The sequence below is a fragment of the Danio rerio genome, chromosome 3, assembly GCF_052040795.2.
Source record: "Danio rerio strain M-AB ecotype USA chromosome 3, GRCz13ab, whole genome shotgun sequence".
Classification (NCBI taxonomy): Eukaryota; Metazoa; Chordata; class Actinopteri; order Cypriniformes; family Danionidae; genus Danio; species Danio rerio.
The window spans coordinates 25,257,286-25,278,051 of record NC_141023.1 but is presented as its reverse complement, the minus strand read 5'-3'; the positions used below and the strand labels follow the sequence as shown (position 1 = coordinate 25,278,051).

At 33.8% G+C, this 20,766-nt stretch overlaps 1 protein-coding gene across 12 annotated transcripts in view; it reads right to left on the bottom strand.

Annotated features, from left to right (window-relative positions):
• pik3r6b (phosphoinositide-3-kinase regulatory subunit 6b) overlaps positions 1 to 20,766 on the bottom strand; it is a 146,697-nt gene that overhangs the window by 11,658 nt on the left and 114,273 nt on the right. For 3 of the 12 annotated variants that reach the window (XM_087244480.1, XM_087244483.1, XM_087244484.1), the window contains 10 exons: positions 14,446 to 14,584; positions 10,215 to 10,294; positions 9,441 to 9,545; positions 6,949 to 7,040; positions 6,743 to 6,811; positions 6,396 to 6,528; positions 3,713 to 3,782; positions 2,765 to 2,948; positions 591 to 732; positions 414 to 500 (listed from right to left, as the gene is read on the bottom strand). In XM_087244480.1, the coding sequence (XP_087100606.1) occupies positions 414 to 500; positions 591 to 732; positions 2,765 to 2,948; positions 3,713 to 3,782; positions 6,396 to 6,528; positions 6,743 to 6,811; positions 6,949 to 7,040; positions 9,441 to 9,545; positions 10,215 to 10,227 (895 nt within the window). In that variant the 5' untranslated portion in view covers positions 10,228 to 10,294; positions 14,446 to 14,584. Of the gene's footprint in view, positions 1 to 413; positions 501 to 590; positions 733 to 2,764; positions 2,949 to 3,712; positions 3,783 to 6,395; positions 6,529 to 6,742; positions 6,812 to 6,948; positions 7,041 to 9,440; positions 9,546 to 10,214; positions 10,295 to 10,464; positions 10,496 to 11,504; positions 11,962 to 12,029; positions 12,239 to 14,445; positions 14,917 to 20,766 lie in introns of those variants that run through there. The other 9 variants (XM_087244481.1, XM_087244482.1, XM_087244488.1 and 6 more) reach the window with 8 other exon arrangements.

Below are 20,766 nucleotides of genomic sequence, written 5' to 3'. Positions count from 1 at the left end.
TGTAAAAGTGTAAAGCATAACTAGGTTAAGAACATGTAAACGATCTTAGGTTTATGGAATCTATGTTGTAAACGAGTCATGTTTACACATGCTGGGGAAGTGCTAAAATACAGATTAAGTAATGAATGATTGGTTTCTTACTAGCTGTAAGTGGGAGACCGATCAAAACAGATTGAGCCATCCGGCCAATCAGAGCACAGCAGAGTCTAAGTAAGGCAGGGTTTAGAGAGAACAGAAGCTTGAACAAACTATTTCAGACACTGTGAGGAATGAGCTAATGCTGCAGTGCATATTATTAGAAAATGAATATGTTTTTTTGACCTTGTATGAATGTAAACCAACTCTTTGGATGCTCTAAAAAGTATAATAGAGACACTTTAAGCAATTGTTGAAGGAACAGTGGCTGAACTCACATATCTCATCCTCTTTGGTCCACACGTGGAAGCTGACCTCAGGACCGGGCAGCTGAGTTTCCACTTGAGATGCTTGACATGATGGATCTAAACAGACCAGTAGTGTTAAAAGACAGCACATCTGAATCTGCCTAGATTAAATATTGTCTTATTGAATTGTGATGAGGACATTTCTACCTTTGGCTGGACTCAGGATGTCTTGGTAGATCTCTTGTAACCTTATGTTGTACTGGTTATCATCTGAAGCTCCATCTTCTGCTCTCTGCTCTAAGATGGTGACTAGATCCTGGAAGTACAGCTCTATGTCTTCACCTGAATGCTGGAAAAAAAAAAAATCACTGTTCGGTAAGACTTTTTGGACGTCTTAGACTAAGAGCATCAGGACTTCATGTGGGCCCTACAGCAGTGTTTCTCAACCATGTTCCTGGAGGATCACCAACACTGCATGTTTTGTATACCTCCTTTGTCTGTCACACCCATTACAGGTGTTTCAGTCTTCTAATGGTTCCCTTCTTGGTTAGGGAGACATGGAAAATGTGCAGAGCTGGTGGTCTTTCAGGAACGTGGATGAGAAACACTGCCCTGTGCAGCTATGGGAAAATGTAACGACCATTTGAAAGTTTTCAGTTATTCTTTATTCATTAGGTATGACTTTGAGTAAATGTTAATATGTGGGTTATTTTAAGAATTTGATGACATTTTCTTCAACTGTCAAATAAAAAAATATTTTTTTAATCATGAAATAACAATTGGTCAGAATAACAGATACTTTCATTTGCTGTCATTAGTTTCACTAATTATTGATTTCATACAACATCTGTATTGCCTTAAAACAAATGATATTGTCTAAAACTATATTCACTATATTCAAACTATAAACATTTGTATTTAAAAATTGGAGAATTTGACAAAAATATCAGTCAGTGTAGCAATAATTTATTGTATATAGCAAGAAATAACATGTTTAGGACAGAATCAACTGATTATATATTAAAAGCCTATATTTAGGAACACAGTGAAGCACCAAAATAATTTAAATGTTTTCTGTTATCCTTCAAAATACCAGGTATGAGTATTATACATATTATATGTCAAAATATGTATATGGTTTCATTTTTACAGACATATAATAGGATATGCATACATACACTCATTGGCCACTTTATTAGGTACACCTTACTAGTACAGGGTTGAACCCCCTTTTGCCTTCAGAACTGCCTTGAATAGATTCAACAAAGGTAGTGGAAATACTGATTAGGGATTTTGGTCCATATTGACATGATAGTATCACACAGTTGCTGCAGATTTGTCAGCTGAAGAAGATGGGTACACTGTGGTCATAAAGGGATGGACATGGTAAGCAACAATACTCTGGTAGGTAGTGACATTGACACAATGCTCAATTGGTACTAATGGGCCCAAAGTGTGCTAAGAAAATATCCCCCACACCATTACGCCATCACCAGCTAGAACCATTGATACAAGGAAGGATGGATCCATGCTATTATGTTATTGATTCCGACCCTACCATCTGATCGTTGCAGCAGATATCGAGACTCATCAGACCTGGCAACGTTTTTCTAATCTATTGTCCAATTTTGGAGAGCCTGTACAAAATGTAGCCTCAGTGTCCTGTTCTTAGCTGACAGGAGTGGGACCCAGTGTGGTCTTCTGCTGCTGTAGCCCATCCGACTCAAGGTTGGACATGTTGTGCCTTCAGAGATGCTCTTCTGCACACCTCGGTCGTAACGAGTGGTTATTTGAGTAACTGTTGGCTTTCTATCAGCTTGAATCAGTCTGGCCATTCTCCTCTGACCTCTGGCATCATCAAGGCATTTGTGCCCACAGAACTGCCTCCCACTGGATATTTTCTCTTTTTCGGACCATTCTCTGTTAACCCTAGTGATGGTTGTGGTAAAAATCCCAGTAGATCAGTAGTTTCTGAAACACTAATTCCAGCCTGTCTGGCATCAACAACCATGCCATGTTTAAAGTCCCTTCAATCAACTTTCTTCCCCATTCTGATGCTCGGTTTGAACTGCAGCAGATAGTCTTGACCATGTCTCCATGCCTAAATGCACTGAATTGCTGTCGTGTGATTAGCTGATAAGAAATTTGCGTTAAACAACAGTTGGACAGGCATACCCAATAATGTGGCCGGTGAGTTTATTTTGACCTTTTATTTTCAGACAAATGGTTTTAACACATTTAAAATGCTTTCTATGTGTATACAATCCCTTTTGTACTATAATTTCATGGTGACGTCCTGTCTTTGAACCTTGCATAATATATATTCTCAATTTGGGTAGATCAAGAATGCAGTTTACGAATGATTTAAAGCAAGCACAAACCTCTAGAGCCTGTGTGAGCCTGTCTACCTGGCACTGTTTTCCTAACCCAGCCAGCATCGTGTGCAGTAAAATTCTGCGTTTGTACATCAGTGGGTCCCCAGCAGGATTCCCGCATTCCACCTCAGCTTTGAGCGCGTTTACCAGAGACAGAGGAAACACAGCAGGATCTACGAACACAAACACCCTGATGAAAGAAACACAGCGAGAGGGTTGCACAAGATCAATACAAAGACAATAAAAGCAACTAATCACAAATAGCCAGTTACTGCTTGTTTAAAATCCCAACATATGGCTGAAAATAATAGGTGTGCATACCACAAAGGATGCAATATATGTGAGAATGCTGAGAAACATATGATAAAATCATAAATGAGTCACTATGGTTTTACTTACGGACCGATGTGGGCAGGTAATGCGGGTAGCATTTAAATATGTACTGTAGCTATTTCCAGTCACTAATAAGAATCTACCACAAACATCTCTAAATAATAATATGAAATAGGAGGAACTGAAATAGGATCTGAATCAGACCATACATTTATTATTAGAGCATGAACACTGGAAGGAAAAATTGGTTTTAGATTTATAGCAATTTCAATATACTTTAAACATATTTTTGTTGATTTTTAGCAATATTACTCGAGTCTTCAGTGTCACATGATCTTTTCGAAATTGTTCTAGGCTGATTTAGTGCTCAAGAAACAATTCTGAATATTATCAATGCTGAAAAAGTCATGCTGCTTAAGATACATACTTCTTAAAAAGGTCTTTCAGTGTGACAATAGTTTATGCAGCACATAAGACAGCATATGTAGGACAATGATCATTTAATTAGATGTTAAAAGACTTATTTTAGGGACCACAATGAAGCATCAAAATAAATAACACACTGTCATTTAAAATCATTAAGCTGAATTGTGTGAAATGTGACAGGACTATTGTACTTACTTCTCATGGAGGGGATAAAGATCATTACATAGGTTGTGTTCAGCAATGACTCTCCGCTGATACAGTAATCCTGGAAAGAAGAAATGGAAAGCATCACCTGAAAAATGTGACATGATGGGACTTCCACGGAATGAAATGTGCATATAAAGAAACTAGTTTCAAAAAGGGCATGCTGTTTCTTTCGAATGTAATAAATGTTCAAAAAGTATACTTTCTCACACGAATTATAAATGCACCAATGGTAAGACCTTTTTGCGTAGATATAATCAGGTATAATAAGTTGTGGTGTAAAGTAACAAATTACAAATACTCAATTTACTGCAATTAAAAAAGTATTTTATTGTCACTGACTCGGTCCCAGTCATTCCCCTCGCTGGCCAGCAGAGGTCATCATCACCGGACTATTGACATTACATCATCCATTGACTGATTAGCACTCACACCTGCAGCACATCTCCCAATCACCTGGCACACGCTTATAAGCAGCACACACACTCAATCTCATTGCGAAGTCTTGTTCTGCCCCGGCTAACACTACTGAGTGGTTCTCGTCCTTGCCTGTGGTCCCATTGCTTACCTTGCTTAGATTATCGACCTTGTCCTGCCTGCTGCCTCCTTTGTACCTCAGCCTGTATACCGACTCTGATCTACGCCGCCTGCCTTGTACTCTAGCCTGCATACCGACTTTGATATTCGCTGCCTGCCTCTGACCCATGCCTGCATACTTGTACTGTGTTTACCTGCCGCCAGCCCTTCAACCTTATACTACTGTGTTTGATGTGAGTTTGCACACGCACTACATCTGTGTGCTTATTGTTATTAAACTGTGTTTAATAAACATATTGCAAATGGATCCCTCTGTGTCAGCCACTTCGTTACATTTATAAACGTGTACTTTTACTTTCCCTAGAGTACATTTCTAGTGCTATATCAGTACTTTTATTTTCCTTTAATCTGCAGTCACTACTTTTTTTTTTTTTTTTTTTTTTGTCTATGTGGATTGGCTAAAGTAGAACAAAGTCCTGTAATACCCGTCCAATCAAATGGCACATAGAATCTAAATTGCATCGTACTGAAAACTCAAGACATGGGCGCTCTACAAATGCGGCAAACCATTTGGATGGATTAAAAGTGTCCAAGAAGATGGCCAAAATTATCACACGCAATGACCCAGAGACTGTTTGAACTGGATGACTTGGGTATGATGTTTGATGACCTTAAACAATCACTAAATTCACTACAGAATGTTACGTTTACACACACACATGCACGCACAAATTGCATGCACTGAAAAAAGTGTTGCATGCAGAACTGTTGCAAACAATTTGTTTGTGTTGAATTTAAACAAACAAATTAAGTGTAGTAATGTTCAACTTAATTTGTTTGTTTAAATTCAGCCCAAATAAATTGTTTACCATCTCGTAACAAAGTAATTGAGTAAATCCAAGGAATCATCTTTGAATATTTTTTTTCAGTGTGTAAAGGTATTAGACTTTTACAGTATAATAGTCACTGCTCACTACTCTTGAGTACTTTTAAAAGTGCTACTTTTAATATAAAATATACTTTTTACTCATACTTTGAGTAATATTCTCAACAGATTCTTTTACTTTACCTGTACTACATTTTACTTGAGTAAGATTTTCCAGAACTCTTTCTACCACTCATAAGTGTACATTACTAATAAATGTCATCAGAAAAAAATCCAAAGATCTCTCTGCATCAAGTTCGTTTTATAGAAAACTGTTATTAAATATAAATGTGTCTTTAATGTTTGTTTAATGCTTTTAAAGGTCCCATGAAATTAAAAATGAAGGTGTTAGTTTCAGTCTGTTGGTTTTAAGGACATCTATAAGTTGGTGTGCTTCAAAACACTAACAAAATTTATAAGATATAAAACCAATATAAACATGTAAAGCTTGCTGTTTGGGGAAGAAAAGGGAAGGGTCTATTCTATGTCTCACCCTCTCTTCATTTTTCAGTTAAGACTACGTCAAGCATTGAATAAAAATGCACATTTCAAAGCACTTCACGGGACATTTAATGAGCGAAAAGAAAACAACATGTACTTGTGAACATATAAAACAATAAATCCACAACATTTTAATAATTTTAAATGAAAAAAAACTAATTTAGAAAAAAATTATAAAACCAAGTGTTTTGAAAGATAGTGGCAAAGCATAAGATTTAAAAGATTTTAAATGACAAATAATTAGTTTATTGTTGCTGCACTTGTAATATATAATCAATTAATTATTATCTTAAATGTGTTGACATCTATTTTTAGGTATACCAAATTAATTGGTTAATATTTTGTTATGTATTTACTAACATGAACAAACAGTGAACAATGCATTTATTACACTGTTTGTTAATGTTAGTTAATGGAAATAAAGTTGTTCATTGTTAGTTCATGTAAACTCACAGTGCATTAACTAATGTTAACAAGCATGAATTAGCATTTAACAATGCAATAGTAAATCAAACTAGAATTAATAACCGCTGTACTGTATGTGTATTATTATTCATTATAAGTTATTCTTAGTAAATACAGTACATTAACTAATGAAACCTTATTGTAAAGTGTGCCCGAAACAACTAAAGGTTTATTCACCACTACTCTTTCATCACACGACACACAAAACAAAGACCACAAATGCTTTTATTTTCTTTGCTGTGTTACCTGGTGCACTTTGCTCCATTTTCATCTGTCTTGCATAGTCAAGTGCGATTGCACAGTATGGTGCAGGTAACAGAACTAAACGTTTCAGGCATAAATATATCCTTCGATAGAGGTCTTCAGGAATAAATACAGACTGAAATAAAGCAGAGAACCCGATGAGAAACATGCATTGCACATGGCTGAAAAACAAACCAACGTTGATTTCCAGTTCAGATACAAGGAAGTGTTAAAATAACAACTGTGATGGGAATCTGCATTACAGATGTTTTCTACATCAGTGATTGCGCAACAATAGCAAAGCAAATAAAACATTCACAGACGGAAACAAACAAAGCTGGAAGTCAGACCTGCAGGACTGTGTAGACAAGTGTGTGAAGTAAAGGAATGATGCGAATCTTGGAATCGATTCTCTCCGCCTGGAGTAAAAATCAGAGAAAAGGAGAGAAAGATTCAACAGCTCATCATTCACAGCAAAAACAGCATGACCGTGACTCTGATTGTGAAATCTTTGCATGTTTGGAACAGCAGGATAAAAAATATTAGAGGATCAAACCTTTTCAAGCTCTTTTATCAGAACCCTGACCAAAGGGACACTGATAGATGGATTTCTGTCCACCCGGTTATGAAGAGTCCATCTCAACATGCCTATAGGAAAACAGATGAGACTGCTTTGAAATATATGCATAATGAAAAGAGCGCAATTAACACAAATAAAATCAGATTGCAATTAATTCCGCACATCGTTTGACTGAAGATGTGTATTTCATTTGGTAATCTAGTGCAAATGAAAAATAATGTGGCTTAGTAATTGATATGTTAATGATTTCTGACATTTTAAACAAATGAAGACAAGTGGAAAAATGACTGTCTTTTCTACTATATTCTGCATTTCATCTTCTAAAGCATGCTAAGTGCAAAATAGTTCAGAACACGCTTTATTGGGTATGAAAATTTGACATGAATACCAGTAAACTGACTACGGCAAACTGTAGTAAATTTAATTTGAATCATTTAATTAAAATGCAGCAGCAAGAGTGGTCTTTAATGAACCTAAAAGAGCACATGTCACTCCGCTACTCATCCGTTTGCACTGGCTGCCAGTTGCTGCTCGCATCAAATTCAAAGCTCTGATGTTTGCTTACAAAGTGATTTCTGGCTGTGCTCCTTTTTTTCTGCTTTAACTTCTGCAGATTTTTGTGCCCTCCAGAAACTTTTTCTTTGAATGAACGTTGCCTCGTGGTTCCATCCCATAGAGGGAAGAAATCACTTTCCCGAACTCTCGCGTTCAATCTACCCAGTTGGCGGAATTAACTTCTTAACTGCATCAGAACGGCAAAGTCACTCTACGACTAAAAACTCAACTATTTAGTCTCCACTTTCCTTACTATTCTGCAATTCCCTCTCTGGCTCCACCACTAACTACAAAAAAAAAAAAAACTAATATTTTACAAATGTTTACATACCTGAAACTTGCCTAAAGCACTTATTCATTGTTGCTCTTATAGTTGTGTAAATTGCTTCCTTGTCCTCATTTGTAAATTGCTTTGGATAAAAGCTTCTGCTAAATGACTAAATGTAAATTTAATCATTATGAATAATCTTATGATAATATACAGTGCTCAGCATATATAAGTGCACCCCTCACAAATCTCTCTTTTAAATTCAAATTTTAAATAGGAAGCTATGCAATATTATATCTGTGCATATACATTAGATTAGTCAGTGCTGAAGCCAAATCTGGAGCTTATTTAACAAAATAACTTACGATAATGGTCCAAAAACTAGTACACCCAAATTTTTATGTTATAGAAAAATAGTAAATACAAATTTAAAAAAAGAGGAAAAATCAAGAGAAGAAAAAATTTACAAATTTAGTTAAAATTAGGTAGGTTGTAATTTATTTACTTATTTGCAACATTTTGCTTGAATTTAATGGTATTATCTTTCAATTTCTAAATATGTTTGGTGACTAAAATATTATTTTAATAAATATATTTGTTTAATAAATCTGTTTTGTTTAAATGCACCAAAATACATTGCCTATATTCACTGAGAAATGGGTACAAATATTCATTTTTTAAAATGGGGTGTAAAAAGGAAAGTGGAATGGAGTAAAAATAAGAAAGTGTACTTCTTATGTATTTCTTAGAAAAACTTAAAATTACAGTAATGCTTGACTTGAAATCAAGTTTTTAAATATCAAAAACATACTTAAAAAGGACAGATAAGCATTTTCAGTATATTCATCATGTAGTTGTGTTTACTTTGTTAAATCAGAAGCCTATTAAATATTTTTTTTTTAGCTTTACATACAAGTTCACAAGCTCAGGTTTATATCGAAACAAGTTAACACTCGATCCTTCAACTATAGCACTTGCTATTCTATTCTACATCTATCTTCTGCTCTCTGTTTGTTAAAAAAGTAGCTGTTAAACTGTACATACAGTTTAAGTTAGAATTATTAGCCTTCCTTTGATATTTTTTTCTTTTTTAAATATTTCCCAAAAGGTGGTTAAACAGAGCAAGGAAATTGTCACAGTATGTCTGATAACATTTTTTCTTCTGGAGAAAGTCTTATTTGTTTTATTTAGGCCAGAATAAAAGCAGTTTTTAATTAAAAAAAAACATTTTAAGGTCAAAATTATTAGCCTCTTAAAACTATATATTTTTTTCAATAGTCTACAGAACAAACCATCGTTACAATATACAATAACTTGCCTAACTACCCTAACCTGCCAAGTTAACCTAATCATCCTAGTTAAGCCTTTAAATGTCACTTTAAGCTGTATAGAAGTGTCTTGAAAAATATCTAGTCAAATATAATTTACTGCCATTATGACAAAGATAAAATAACATTGCTGCAAAGGCAAAAACAATAGTGGATGGTTTTGGAGAAATAAAAATCTTCATTTTTGGGTGTTTAACTGGTTAATCATATCATAGTACATAATGAAAAAAATATGATATCTACAGTCTACATATACATTTGAATATATAAGTGTACATTTGTAATCCATTGTAATTTAGTTTGAAGAAAGCAAGCACCTTTATTGGAGGCGGATCCCGCTTGGGGTTTACAGTCCAGTTCTCTGAGGATGGAGTAGATATTGTGGTAGAGACTAGAAACCACAACTGGTGATACACCACCGACTGCAAAACAGTTCACAAAACACATTCAGTTCATGAACAAGTGTATTCAATAGCAGATTTAGACTTATAGGAAGAACAAAAAAATACAGGAAACACGCTACTGTTCAAAAATCATCCTATGCTCACCAAGGCTGCGTTTATTTAATAAAAAATACACTAAAATTTGTAATCATTTGAAATAATATTGAAATTTAAATGACAGCTTCACGATGAAATATATTTAAAAATCAAACTTATTCTTGTGATTCCAAACTGACTTTTCAGGATCATTACTCCAGGCTTTCTATCCTTTCAAATGACAAATGCCTGTTCAATCAAACTGGCTGTTCAATCAATGTTGAATGTTATGTGCTAGCTTTACATAATGTCAAGAATCTTTATAGATGCACTTTTTCAAGATTATTAAACATTGCAACTTCCCCTTTTGACACAATTTATTTATCCTTTAATTATTAATAAAAATATAATATACATATAAAATAATATAAAAATAGTAAGACCATATATTAATAATATTATGATATTATTACCAATTATATCTTACAATCTTAACATCCAAATCAAAGCCTCTGATAGAAATATTCCATACTCTGACCCAATTAAACTGATCATAACATCAGCAACTTAAAGTGTGACGCAACAAGAGTAAAGAAAGAGTGTTGTTAGTACATGTTTCTTCCATGGTGGGGTTCACAGCTCAGATAAAATCCACATGACATTGATGAGTCAGTTAGAAAGCTCCTTCATGTCTGCAGGCACACAAAAGAGAACATGCACTTGTGTAAGTGTGTACACATATTTAAGGTCTACTGTGAAAATGCATCTTTTGCAATGTATGCAAAAAAGACAAAATAAATAAGCAGTAATATATGTGAAGTTAGAACAAACTTGGTCATATTACTTCTTTAGCATGATGTACCTTTTTCTGCTATCACCTACACTGAGATTTCCTGCAGTTAAGATCAAAATCGATTTAGAAAGCACAACACGGATGCAAAAAAGACCCCACAGTTCTCGGCACAGGAAGCAGTTCTCAAAAGGGTGAAAACCTCTGGGGTTTTATGTTGCACGAGAGAAATGTTGTTATTTCTCATAAATCATGTGCTGCACTGAGTTGTATATTCTTATTTATCCAATTAATACACACACCTTCACAATCTTTATTGTGTTGCATGTAAAAAAAAAAAAAACACTGCGGAATTTGTTATTATTGTAACAGATTGTAGAGACAAAGCAATGCGAAATGCAAATCGTAAAATACAACTTCTCTCGAAAAGTAGAAAAATAAATATGCAGCTTCTAAAAGAGAGAAGAAAAATCTTCCATTTTCTTTTGTTATTCAATTAACAAAAAATTGGCTAGTAGATTTCCAACGTTACTAGCCACTCGCCATTTTCACTAGCCACACTTTTGTTGTTTGGAAAATATATTTTATATGAATAGATTTGACTTTGACATGCTAAAATGACTTGATTTAGATGTTGTGTTGTCCACATGCCTCCTCATTCATTTCACTTTTTGTGTGTGTTGCGTATGAGCTTGCTTAATGTGCATGAGCAAATGGGTTGTGGCATTGCAATAAGTTTTTACTTCACAATACTTTTTAAGTACTCAAAATAAAGGATTTACCTAATTTCTCTCTGACCACATTAAAAAGAAATAATTATTTCTTATCCACACATTTTAAATTGATCAAAACAGGCAAAATATAGCTGTATACATGCTCTTTTTATTAAACAAAACTTAAACAACTTAAAAAAAAAAAAAAAAAACGTTTAAAATGATCTATTGTCTAAAATATGCACAGTAATCTGTCCTGGCTAAAGGTCCCAGATCACCAGTTAACTACACATAAATGGGAAGTTAATCTCATATTAAAGCAATGTTATTGTAAAGGATGATAAATAAACTATATTAACAAACATAACTGTAAGCAAAAGAAAGCAGGTAAAAACATACCATATGTGATGATGAAAGGATGATCACGCGCACACGCGCCAGTTAATAATCTGTTTAAAGAATAATTAAAGTGAAAGTAGCGACCGCTGCTGCTTACAAAAGGATGTATATTTTTTCTTCAATCTTTAGCTCTTGAAAGCAGCAGGGCTGTGGGTGCATGATCATTGCTTTTTGTCGAGTCTATTTCAAAGAGAACCGATCGCACCAGTTGCATTTCCTCTACACACGCTTGCTTTGCGCAAGTAAACGGGAGCGTGCACAGTTTTAAACAGTCGCACGCATCGCATCACCTGTCATACTCTGATCATCATCACCTGATGACCAGAGATCATCCTCTCATTCGGTATTCACCTACGTTCTTTTGCTCGTGAGAACACAGGTTTTGTCAGTCGTGCTGCTTCTCGATTCTTAGATCACATTTGCATGCATATTAGGCCATCCTTATTGTCGAACCCTGCTTTTAAGAAAACTTCCATTTAAAAATTTCCAACCAGCCAATGTGGCTAGTGGGAGCGGCTGTCTTACCCGCCAGAGTTGAAATCTACCTGCATATGGCGGGTGTTAATGTCAAGCCCTGTATATGAGCAATATCACACGAGTAGCAGTGCGATATGGCTGTATATTGGCACTGATGGGAGGCGTGCGATGGCACGAGGCCGCAGGCAGAGAGTTTCAAAAACCCTTTTGTATGTGGAACTACTTTCTTCCACATTGAATTCAAATCATAAGCTGACAGTTAAACAGTTGAGCGTGCATCTTTTAAACTTTAGATCTGTAGTGTCTGCTTTTTGCTGGCTGTTTGTGGGTGAAGTAATACACAAAGGGTAAAGAGGCTGTAGGAGTTCTGATATTGCAGAATATCGCACGATTATCAGCCAATCAGATTTGAGAAACAGACAGAACTGTTGTATATATATATATATATATATATATATATATATATATATATATATATATATATATATATATATGTGTGTGTGTGTGTGTGTGTGTGTGTGTGTGTGTGTGTGTGTGTGTGTGTGTGTATAGTTGAAGTCAAACTTATTAGCACTCGTGTATTTTTTTTCTTTTTCAAATATTTTCCACATGACGTTTAACAGAGCAAAAATGTATTTTCACAGTATTTCCTACAACATTTTTAGTTTTATTTTAGCTAGAACAGCAAGGGCAAAACAATATGAAATTCTAATCATAAAATACAGCTAATCATATACAGTAGTCTTGAAAACTAGCAAAATAAATACACAGCTTCTAAAGGAGAGAAGAAAAATCTTCCAACTTCTTTTGTTATTTACGTCATAGACTTTATAGTAATTAGCAAATTGTTTTTTAATGACATGGCTAATACAGTTTTGATTTCTTTCCTAGTTTTAATTGTTAAAACATATAACACACTACAGTAATATACAATCATATATTAAAGGGATAGTTCGCCCAAAAATGAAAATTCTGCCATCTGTTACTTGCTCTCCGCTCACTACCAATCCCCCCGATGTGCAGATTTCGCGCAGTGCTTTGGTTCCCGCAAGTTACAGAAGGCCCTGTAGGGCCACATAGTGCCTAGGATTGCCTTGATCTAAACATGTCTGAGTTTATTTCTGATATTGAACATAAAAGAAGATATTTTAAAGAATATTGGAAACCAGTAGCCATTGACCTCCATAGTATATTGGAAGTTATTGGCTACTGGTTTATAACCTTCTTCAAAATATCTTCTTTTGTGTTCAACAGAAGAAAGACACTCAAACGTGTTTAGAAATCTAAAATCCCAGTTTTATTACTGGGTGAATTATTTAAATATAAATATATACACACACATACACACACACACACACACACACACACACACACACACACACACTATATATATATAGTTGAAGTCAGAATGATTAGCCTCTTTTTTTTTTCTTTTTAAAATATTTCCTTAATGATGTTTAACAGAGCAAGGAAATTTTCATAGTATGCCTGATAATATTTTTTCTTCGGGAGAAAGTCTTATTTGTATTATTTCGGCTAGAATAAAAGCAGTTTTTAATTTTTTAAAAGCCATTTTAGAGGCTAAATGATTAGCCCCTTTAAGCTTTAATTTTTTATTGACAGTCTACAGTGCAAACCATCTTTATCCAATAACTTGCCTCATTACCCTAACCTGCCAAGTTAACTTAATTAACCTAGTTAAGCCTTTAAATGTCACTTTGAGCTGTATAGAAATGTCTTGAAAAATATTTAGTCTAATATTATGTACTTTCATCTTGGCAAAGATAAAATAAATCACTTATTAGAAATTAGTTATTTAAACTATTATGTTTAGAAATGTGTTGAAACAATCTTCTCTCTGTTAAACAGAAACTGTGTGGAAAAAATAAACGTGGGCTATAATTCTGACTTCAACTGTATGTGTGTGTATATATGACAAGGAGTAAAGACAAATGTTTTATAATGTTGCTTCAACATATTTTAATAAGTTAAGCAGGTTTCAATTAAATTTTTTTTTAAAGTTATACAAAGTTGAACTTAATATTTTAGTCTGTTTGGCTAACGTACGTTAAGCCAATTATAAAATTTAATTTGATTCAACTAAATAATTTAGGGCAGCAAGAATTTCTTTACGATGTTTGCAATTGTTGGTCAATTAAACTCTCAAATAGTGAGAAGTTCAGACTATGAAAGTTAACTGACATAAACAAATAGCTTTGATCATTTTAACATCCAATTCTAATCCTCATATACAAGTTTTCCAGGTGGATTACTAAAACTAACAAAATGTTATATTAGTAAACACATTTGTTGTTTAATTGCTTATTCTGAACATCCATTTTTACAAAGAATGCTCTTGTCCAACTAAAAATAGTATATTTTAATAACTTATTCTTTGATTACACAGAAAAATAACGTAACAAACAGAAAAACATGCTAGTGAAAGCACATCCCACTTGCCTACCTTCCACGCATAAAACTCCTGCTCCCACGAGAAACAGTGAAACTTCAATAATTCTGGTCCTCAAGTGACGACAGAGGGTATTTGACTAATCCTGACAGTCAGAAGCCTCTTTTCCTCAAACCATCGGTGGAACCGCCTGCTTGTGGTGAAAGGAAAAAACAGGAACTTTACTGCAGCCACATTCACACATGCTGTCGGTCTCTTTTTTGAACACTGACAGACTGAAGACGAGACCCAGTCGTTTCCTGCTGTACAAATGTGTGGCTAAATGAAGCAAGCGAATATTTTTAGGCTGTCTCTTTTTTTTAATCTTTCAAAAGCGTGGACAGCAGAAAAACCCACATCACTCTGAAACCCACACTCCACACAGACTACTATAGGTAATCTCTAACTAAGCTGTGTGTTTTTTCTCTTTTACTGTGCAAATAAAAGCAGACATCACAACTTTGCAGAGCTCAAAACCCAAGCTCCACCCAGGTTTTACACTGCCTTTGAAATGATGAAAAGGAAACAATAAGTATCATACTAATCCTCTTGTGTATAAGACAATACTGAATATTATTACCACTACTACTTTTTATTGACTAATAGGTTTCTGAAAAATAGTAATAAATCCTTGAAATAACAAATAAACAAATGAATTAAATTATTCTTATTTATTGATTAGATTAACACATAGAGACACATACATATTGTTCTGATATTCTTTAAATAAGGATGTGTTCAACTTCTGGTTTCATATACTGGCCAATTAAATCTTACAGAAACAGAACTGAGAACAATAGTGGGTAAAATAATTTTCAATGCAGGGTTTTTAAACACAACACACATACACACACACGAACGCACGCACGCACGCACGCACTACCGATCAAAAGTTTAGGGTCTGTAGAATTTTTACAGTAGAAAATGTCTGCGCAATAGCCTAGTGGTTAGCACGGCGACATATGGTGCAGTAGCAAGTCAGGGCATCCCGTGTTTGAATCCTGGTTCGAGGACATTTCCCTACCCTATCCCCCCCCTCTCTCTCCAACTTTGATTCGTGTTTAAATACTGTCCCATCTAATAAGCCAAATAGGCCAATAATAAATCTAAAAAAAATACAGTAAAAATTGCTAAAATGTGAAACGTTATTGCACTATAAAGGAACTGTTCAAAAGTAGTTTGTAATTTAATTTAATAATTTATTCCAGTGTTTTAAAGATGATTTTTCAGCTTCATTACTCCAGTGTGCAGTCACATGATCCTTTAGAAATCACTCTATTATTATCATTAATATTATTATTATTATTAATGTATGTATTAGCAATAAAAGCATTAATGACTGGAGTAATATTCCTTGATAAACAGAATGATTTTATTTAAATTCTTAAATAAAATTAATGATTAAAAAACTGACCCCAAACCGGTAGTATATATATATATATATATATATATATATATATATATATATATATATATATATATATATATATATATATATATATATATATATATACTACCGATTTGGGGTCAGTTTTTTAATCATTAATTTGATATAAAATTATATAAAATAAAATCGTATAATTGGGGTGACACTGGCCTCACAACAAGAAGGTTTGCATGTTCTCCCCTTGTTAGCGGGGGTTTCCTCCAGGTGCTCCGGTTTCCCCCACAGTCCAAAGACATGTACTATAGGTGAATTAAATAAACTTAATTGGCCATAGTGTATGAATGAAGGGTTGCAGCTGGAAGGGCACCAGCTGTGTAAAACATATGCTAGATAAGTTGGTGGTTCGGTCAGCTGTGGTGACCCCTGATGGGACTAAACTGAAGGAAAATGAAAGAATTAATAATTAATTGCATAACAATTTTATATACGATTTTATGTGACAACAAAGACTGGAGAAAATAAAAAAAAGATAAAAATTCAGATTTGAATCACAGGAATGAATTACTTAATTTTAAATTAATGGAATAGAAAAACAATGATTTTAAATTAAAATAAAACTTTATGACCTTACTGGTATTTGAAAATAAATGAATATAGCCACAGTGAGCAGAAGATTCTTTTATAAAAGTTATATAACATATATAAAATACTATAAGTGAAACATTATTACAAGTGCTTTGTTTAATATAATACTAATATTGATTATATTATGAAAGACCGTTAACAAATGATGACACATTTATTTTTCAATAATAAGAACGGTATTTTAGATCCACTGCTGTCATCAATACTATACGTTAAATTATAATACAGTTGCATTGCCATTGCTTATTCTCTTAATTATTTATTTGAAAATAGTAATTGTGCCTATACACTTAATATGCAGATTTCTGTGAAATGAAATACACAAAATAAGTGTTCATTTCTTAAAGTAATTTTATAAACATTTGCCTTCCTTCCGTGTGCGCTTGTTCATTCACACTTCACAGATGAGTTAGGCTACTTCACTTCTATGAGCTTAGCGCCTGTGTGGCCCCGCCCATATGGCATATATCACGTCCTTTTGTAAACCTGATTAATGACGTCTTTAAACACCTAAACGGTTAATAAAATGTTCAACACTGAAATATGTTCTGAAGGAGCAATAGCTATTTTTATAAATAATATAAAACTACAATGTAAAACATGCAGGGTTCCACAAAATTCTTCCATGTTATCCCAACACAAATCAATTAAGTTAACTTAACACTTTTAACAAATTTATGTGGATTGAAAATAAAAAAAATGTTGTCGCAATGAAATCTCAAGAATTGTGTTGTTTCAGGTCATTTTAATTAAGTAGTTTGAACAAGTAAAAATATATATATTTTGAGTGTTTATTACAAACTATAGTATAATAATAACAATAACAACAACAACAACAACAACAACATAAATAGGCTAATAATAATAATAATAATAGGTTAATTTTAATAATAATAATGATGATATAATGATAGGCTAATAATAATAATAGGTTAATAAAATCAAACAAACAAACAAACAAAACTAAAATAATAATAGGCTAATAACAATAATATTATTAATAATAATAGACTAATAATAATAGACTAATAATAATAGACTAATCATAATAATAATAGGCTAATAATAATAATAATAATAATAATAATAATAATAATAATAGACTAATTATAATAATAATAGGCTAATAATAATAGACTAATCATAATAATAATAGGCTAATAATAATAATAATAATAATAATAATAATAATAATAATAATAATAATAGACTAATTATAATAATAATAGGCTAATAATAATAATAATAATAATAATAATAATAATAATAATAATAATAATAATAATAATAATAATAATAATTCATTCATTCTCTTGTCGGCTTAGTCCCTTTTAATCTGGGGTCGCCACAGCAGCAACTTATCCAGCACATTTTTACGCAGCGGATGCCCTTCCAGCCGCAACCCATCTCTGGGAAACATTCACACACACTCATACACCACGGACAATTTAGCCTGCCCAATTCACCTGTACCGCATGTCTTTGGACAGTGGGGGAAAACGGAGCACCTAGAGGAAACCCACGCGAACGCATGCAGGTAGAACATGCAAACTCCACACAGAAACTCCAACTGAGCCGAGGATCACACCAGCGACCTTCTTGCTGTGAGGCAACAGCACTACCCAATGCGCCACTGCTTCGCCAATAATAATAACAACAACAATAATAATAATAATAATAATAATAATTATTATTATTATTATTATTATTATTATTATTATTATAGAGTACGGTTTACATTTATGAATGAATGAATGAATGAATGAATGAATGAATGAATGAATTATCCTTGCCAACCAATACCGGATCTGCCCATAATTTTAAAGTTTCGTTAACCACCACGCATAAAAAGGAAATATTTGTGCACAGTTATAATCGTGCACAGATCTCTTATATAGGAGAGGAAACAGTACTTCCTATGTTTACCACAACACATGCACTGCCTGCCAGTCCACACCTCTGCTCTGAGTTGCTTTTGTGAGTTACTTCTCATTACTCACACTCCAAAATATGATGCACATGCTAGACTGAAGAGGATGATGAACGCGTGCTTTTTATAGTGACAGTTTCATTGGTTGTTTATGGGAACAACCAATAGTTTGTGGTAAGTAAAAATACATTTCACGAGGTATATGCAGATCGTTACCACAAACGTTTTTTTTTACTAAGAAGTTACCGGGTGGTATTAGATTAAGGACAGGCATAAAAAGCGCAGCGCTGACTAGAGTTCACATTTTCACTTCCTTTTTTTCAAAGTGCCCTAAAGCAGGCTGTCTGTGTGACTCATCATCAGTGGGTCAGTCAGAAAAATCCATTGTGTCTACGTGACACCAATAAAACCAAACACTGTTGGAAAATCAGAACTATTCTTATTCCACGCAAATGGGAAACAACCCACAACACCTGTGTGTGCTAAATAAAAGTCTGTATGGAGAGATGCGCTGCCACCATTCTGCACAGGATGTCATGTGATGGGGTGCTACAATATCTCAAAGAACATAACAAAAAAAAAAAAAAAACGAACATTCTGGATAAAAAAGTCATCAAATTCATTCATTTCATTCGACTTTAGTGCCTTTATTTATCAGGGTCCACCACAGCGGAATGAACCGCCAACTTACTCAGCATATGCTTAACACAGTGAATGACATTCCAGCTGCAACCCTGTACTGGGAAACACCCATGCACACTCTTTTACACACACATAGGCTACACTACGGCCAATTTAGCTTATTCAATTCACCTATATTGCCTGTCTGGGGAAACCGGAGCACAGAGCAGGTGAACACAGGGAGAACAGGTAAACTCCACACAGAAACGCAAACTGACCCAGCCGAGACTCGAACCAGCGACCTTCTTGGTTTGAGGCGACAGTGACCACTGAGCCAGCTTGTCGACCCAAAAGACTATGATTATAAATAAATAAAACCTTTAATGTGGGCCTATTTACCTAAGTAGACTATCCCTGAGACTATTCTAATGTATTCATACATAATTGGGTTTATGGGCTTTCGTAAACGGGTTTAAGAAAGATTTCGAAAACATCATCGTCACAGTAATATAAAAGGCGATTTGAGCTTTTTTTAAGTCTTTAAAATAAGAACGTAAAATTACCGTAAGCAGACATGGTTTGAACTTTAATTGGGATAAGTCGTGAAACAACGTGCCTTTTATCTTAGTCCTGTTGAACTCAACAAACGTGGACGCTGCGAAAGGAATCAGTTATGAAACATTTACTAAAAGTCTTAATCCTGCTATTTCAGTGAGACCTGTGAAGATGATCTCATCCTTGTTTATCCATGACTTCAGCACCAAGGACAGTGGCGAGTACGACGGACACACAGGAAGAGAGAACACTTATAGAGCATTTGAATATGTTAGATTATTAATATTAATAAATAATAACCAAGCCCTACCTATATAATTCTAGGCCCATTTTATTTATTTTTCATGCATGTGTGCTTTTAGCTTTCACATAAAGACTAATGACTCTTCCCAGCTTAAATATTTTCCTTACTTCTCTTCTGCACTAAAACAAACGGGATGAATTTTAATAAATGTGAAACTTGAAAATATTATATTTATATTCTATTATATGAAGGAAATTGTATGTAAAAATAAATTAACAAAAAGTGTTGTTTAAAACTATATAAAAAAACTTTTATATTGTGACAAAATATTGCAAATACTATCTGACATTTCTAAAACATTTAAAGACACATTTTAATACATTTTTAGTACATTTTAATATTCGTTTAATAATTTATGTTGGATGTCAACATTTTGTGCATCTGCTACTATGTGTTACATACAGTGACCTGACCTATCTGGTGGCACTGAAAAGAAGAGTTAGATTAAAAGCTGATTTTAAAACATGAATGAAGATAGATCTTGGTTCATATAATGTTAAATAGTTATGATGTTTCCTGAGTAATAAAACCTTATAAAGCAGACAGTGATTTGGAAGCTGATAAAATTAAATGCATTCCACAAATAAATTTCTCATGGGCTACAAGCTAGCTGCTTAATTAATCAAAACACTTTTAATAGAACAGAAGCATATTCCTTTATTTTACAAGACATTTCCATCAACTCTAAACAACATCAATATGTATAGCCAATAGGCCTAAAAACAGGTAAAATACCCGTAAGATGCACTGAAAATTATTTCACATTAATACATTCTGTCACATTTTATGATTTTTTAGCGAGAGCAAATATAAAGCGATGAGCTACTCTGATCTGATTATTCCTTATTCTACCACGAGATGTCGCTGTTTCTTTACTGTGATGAACCCAGAATCA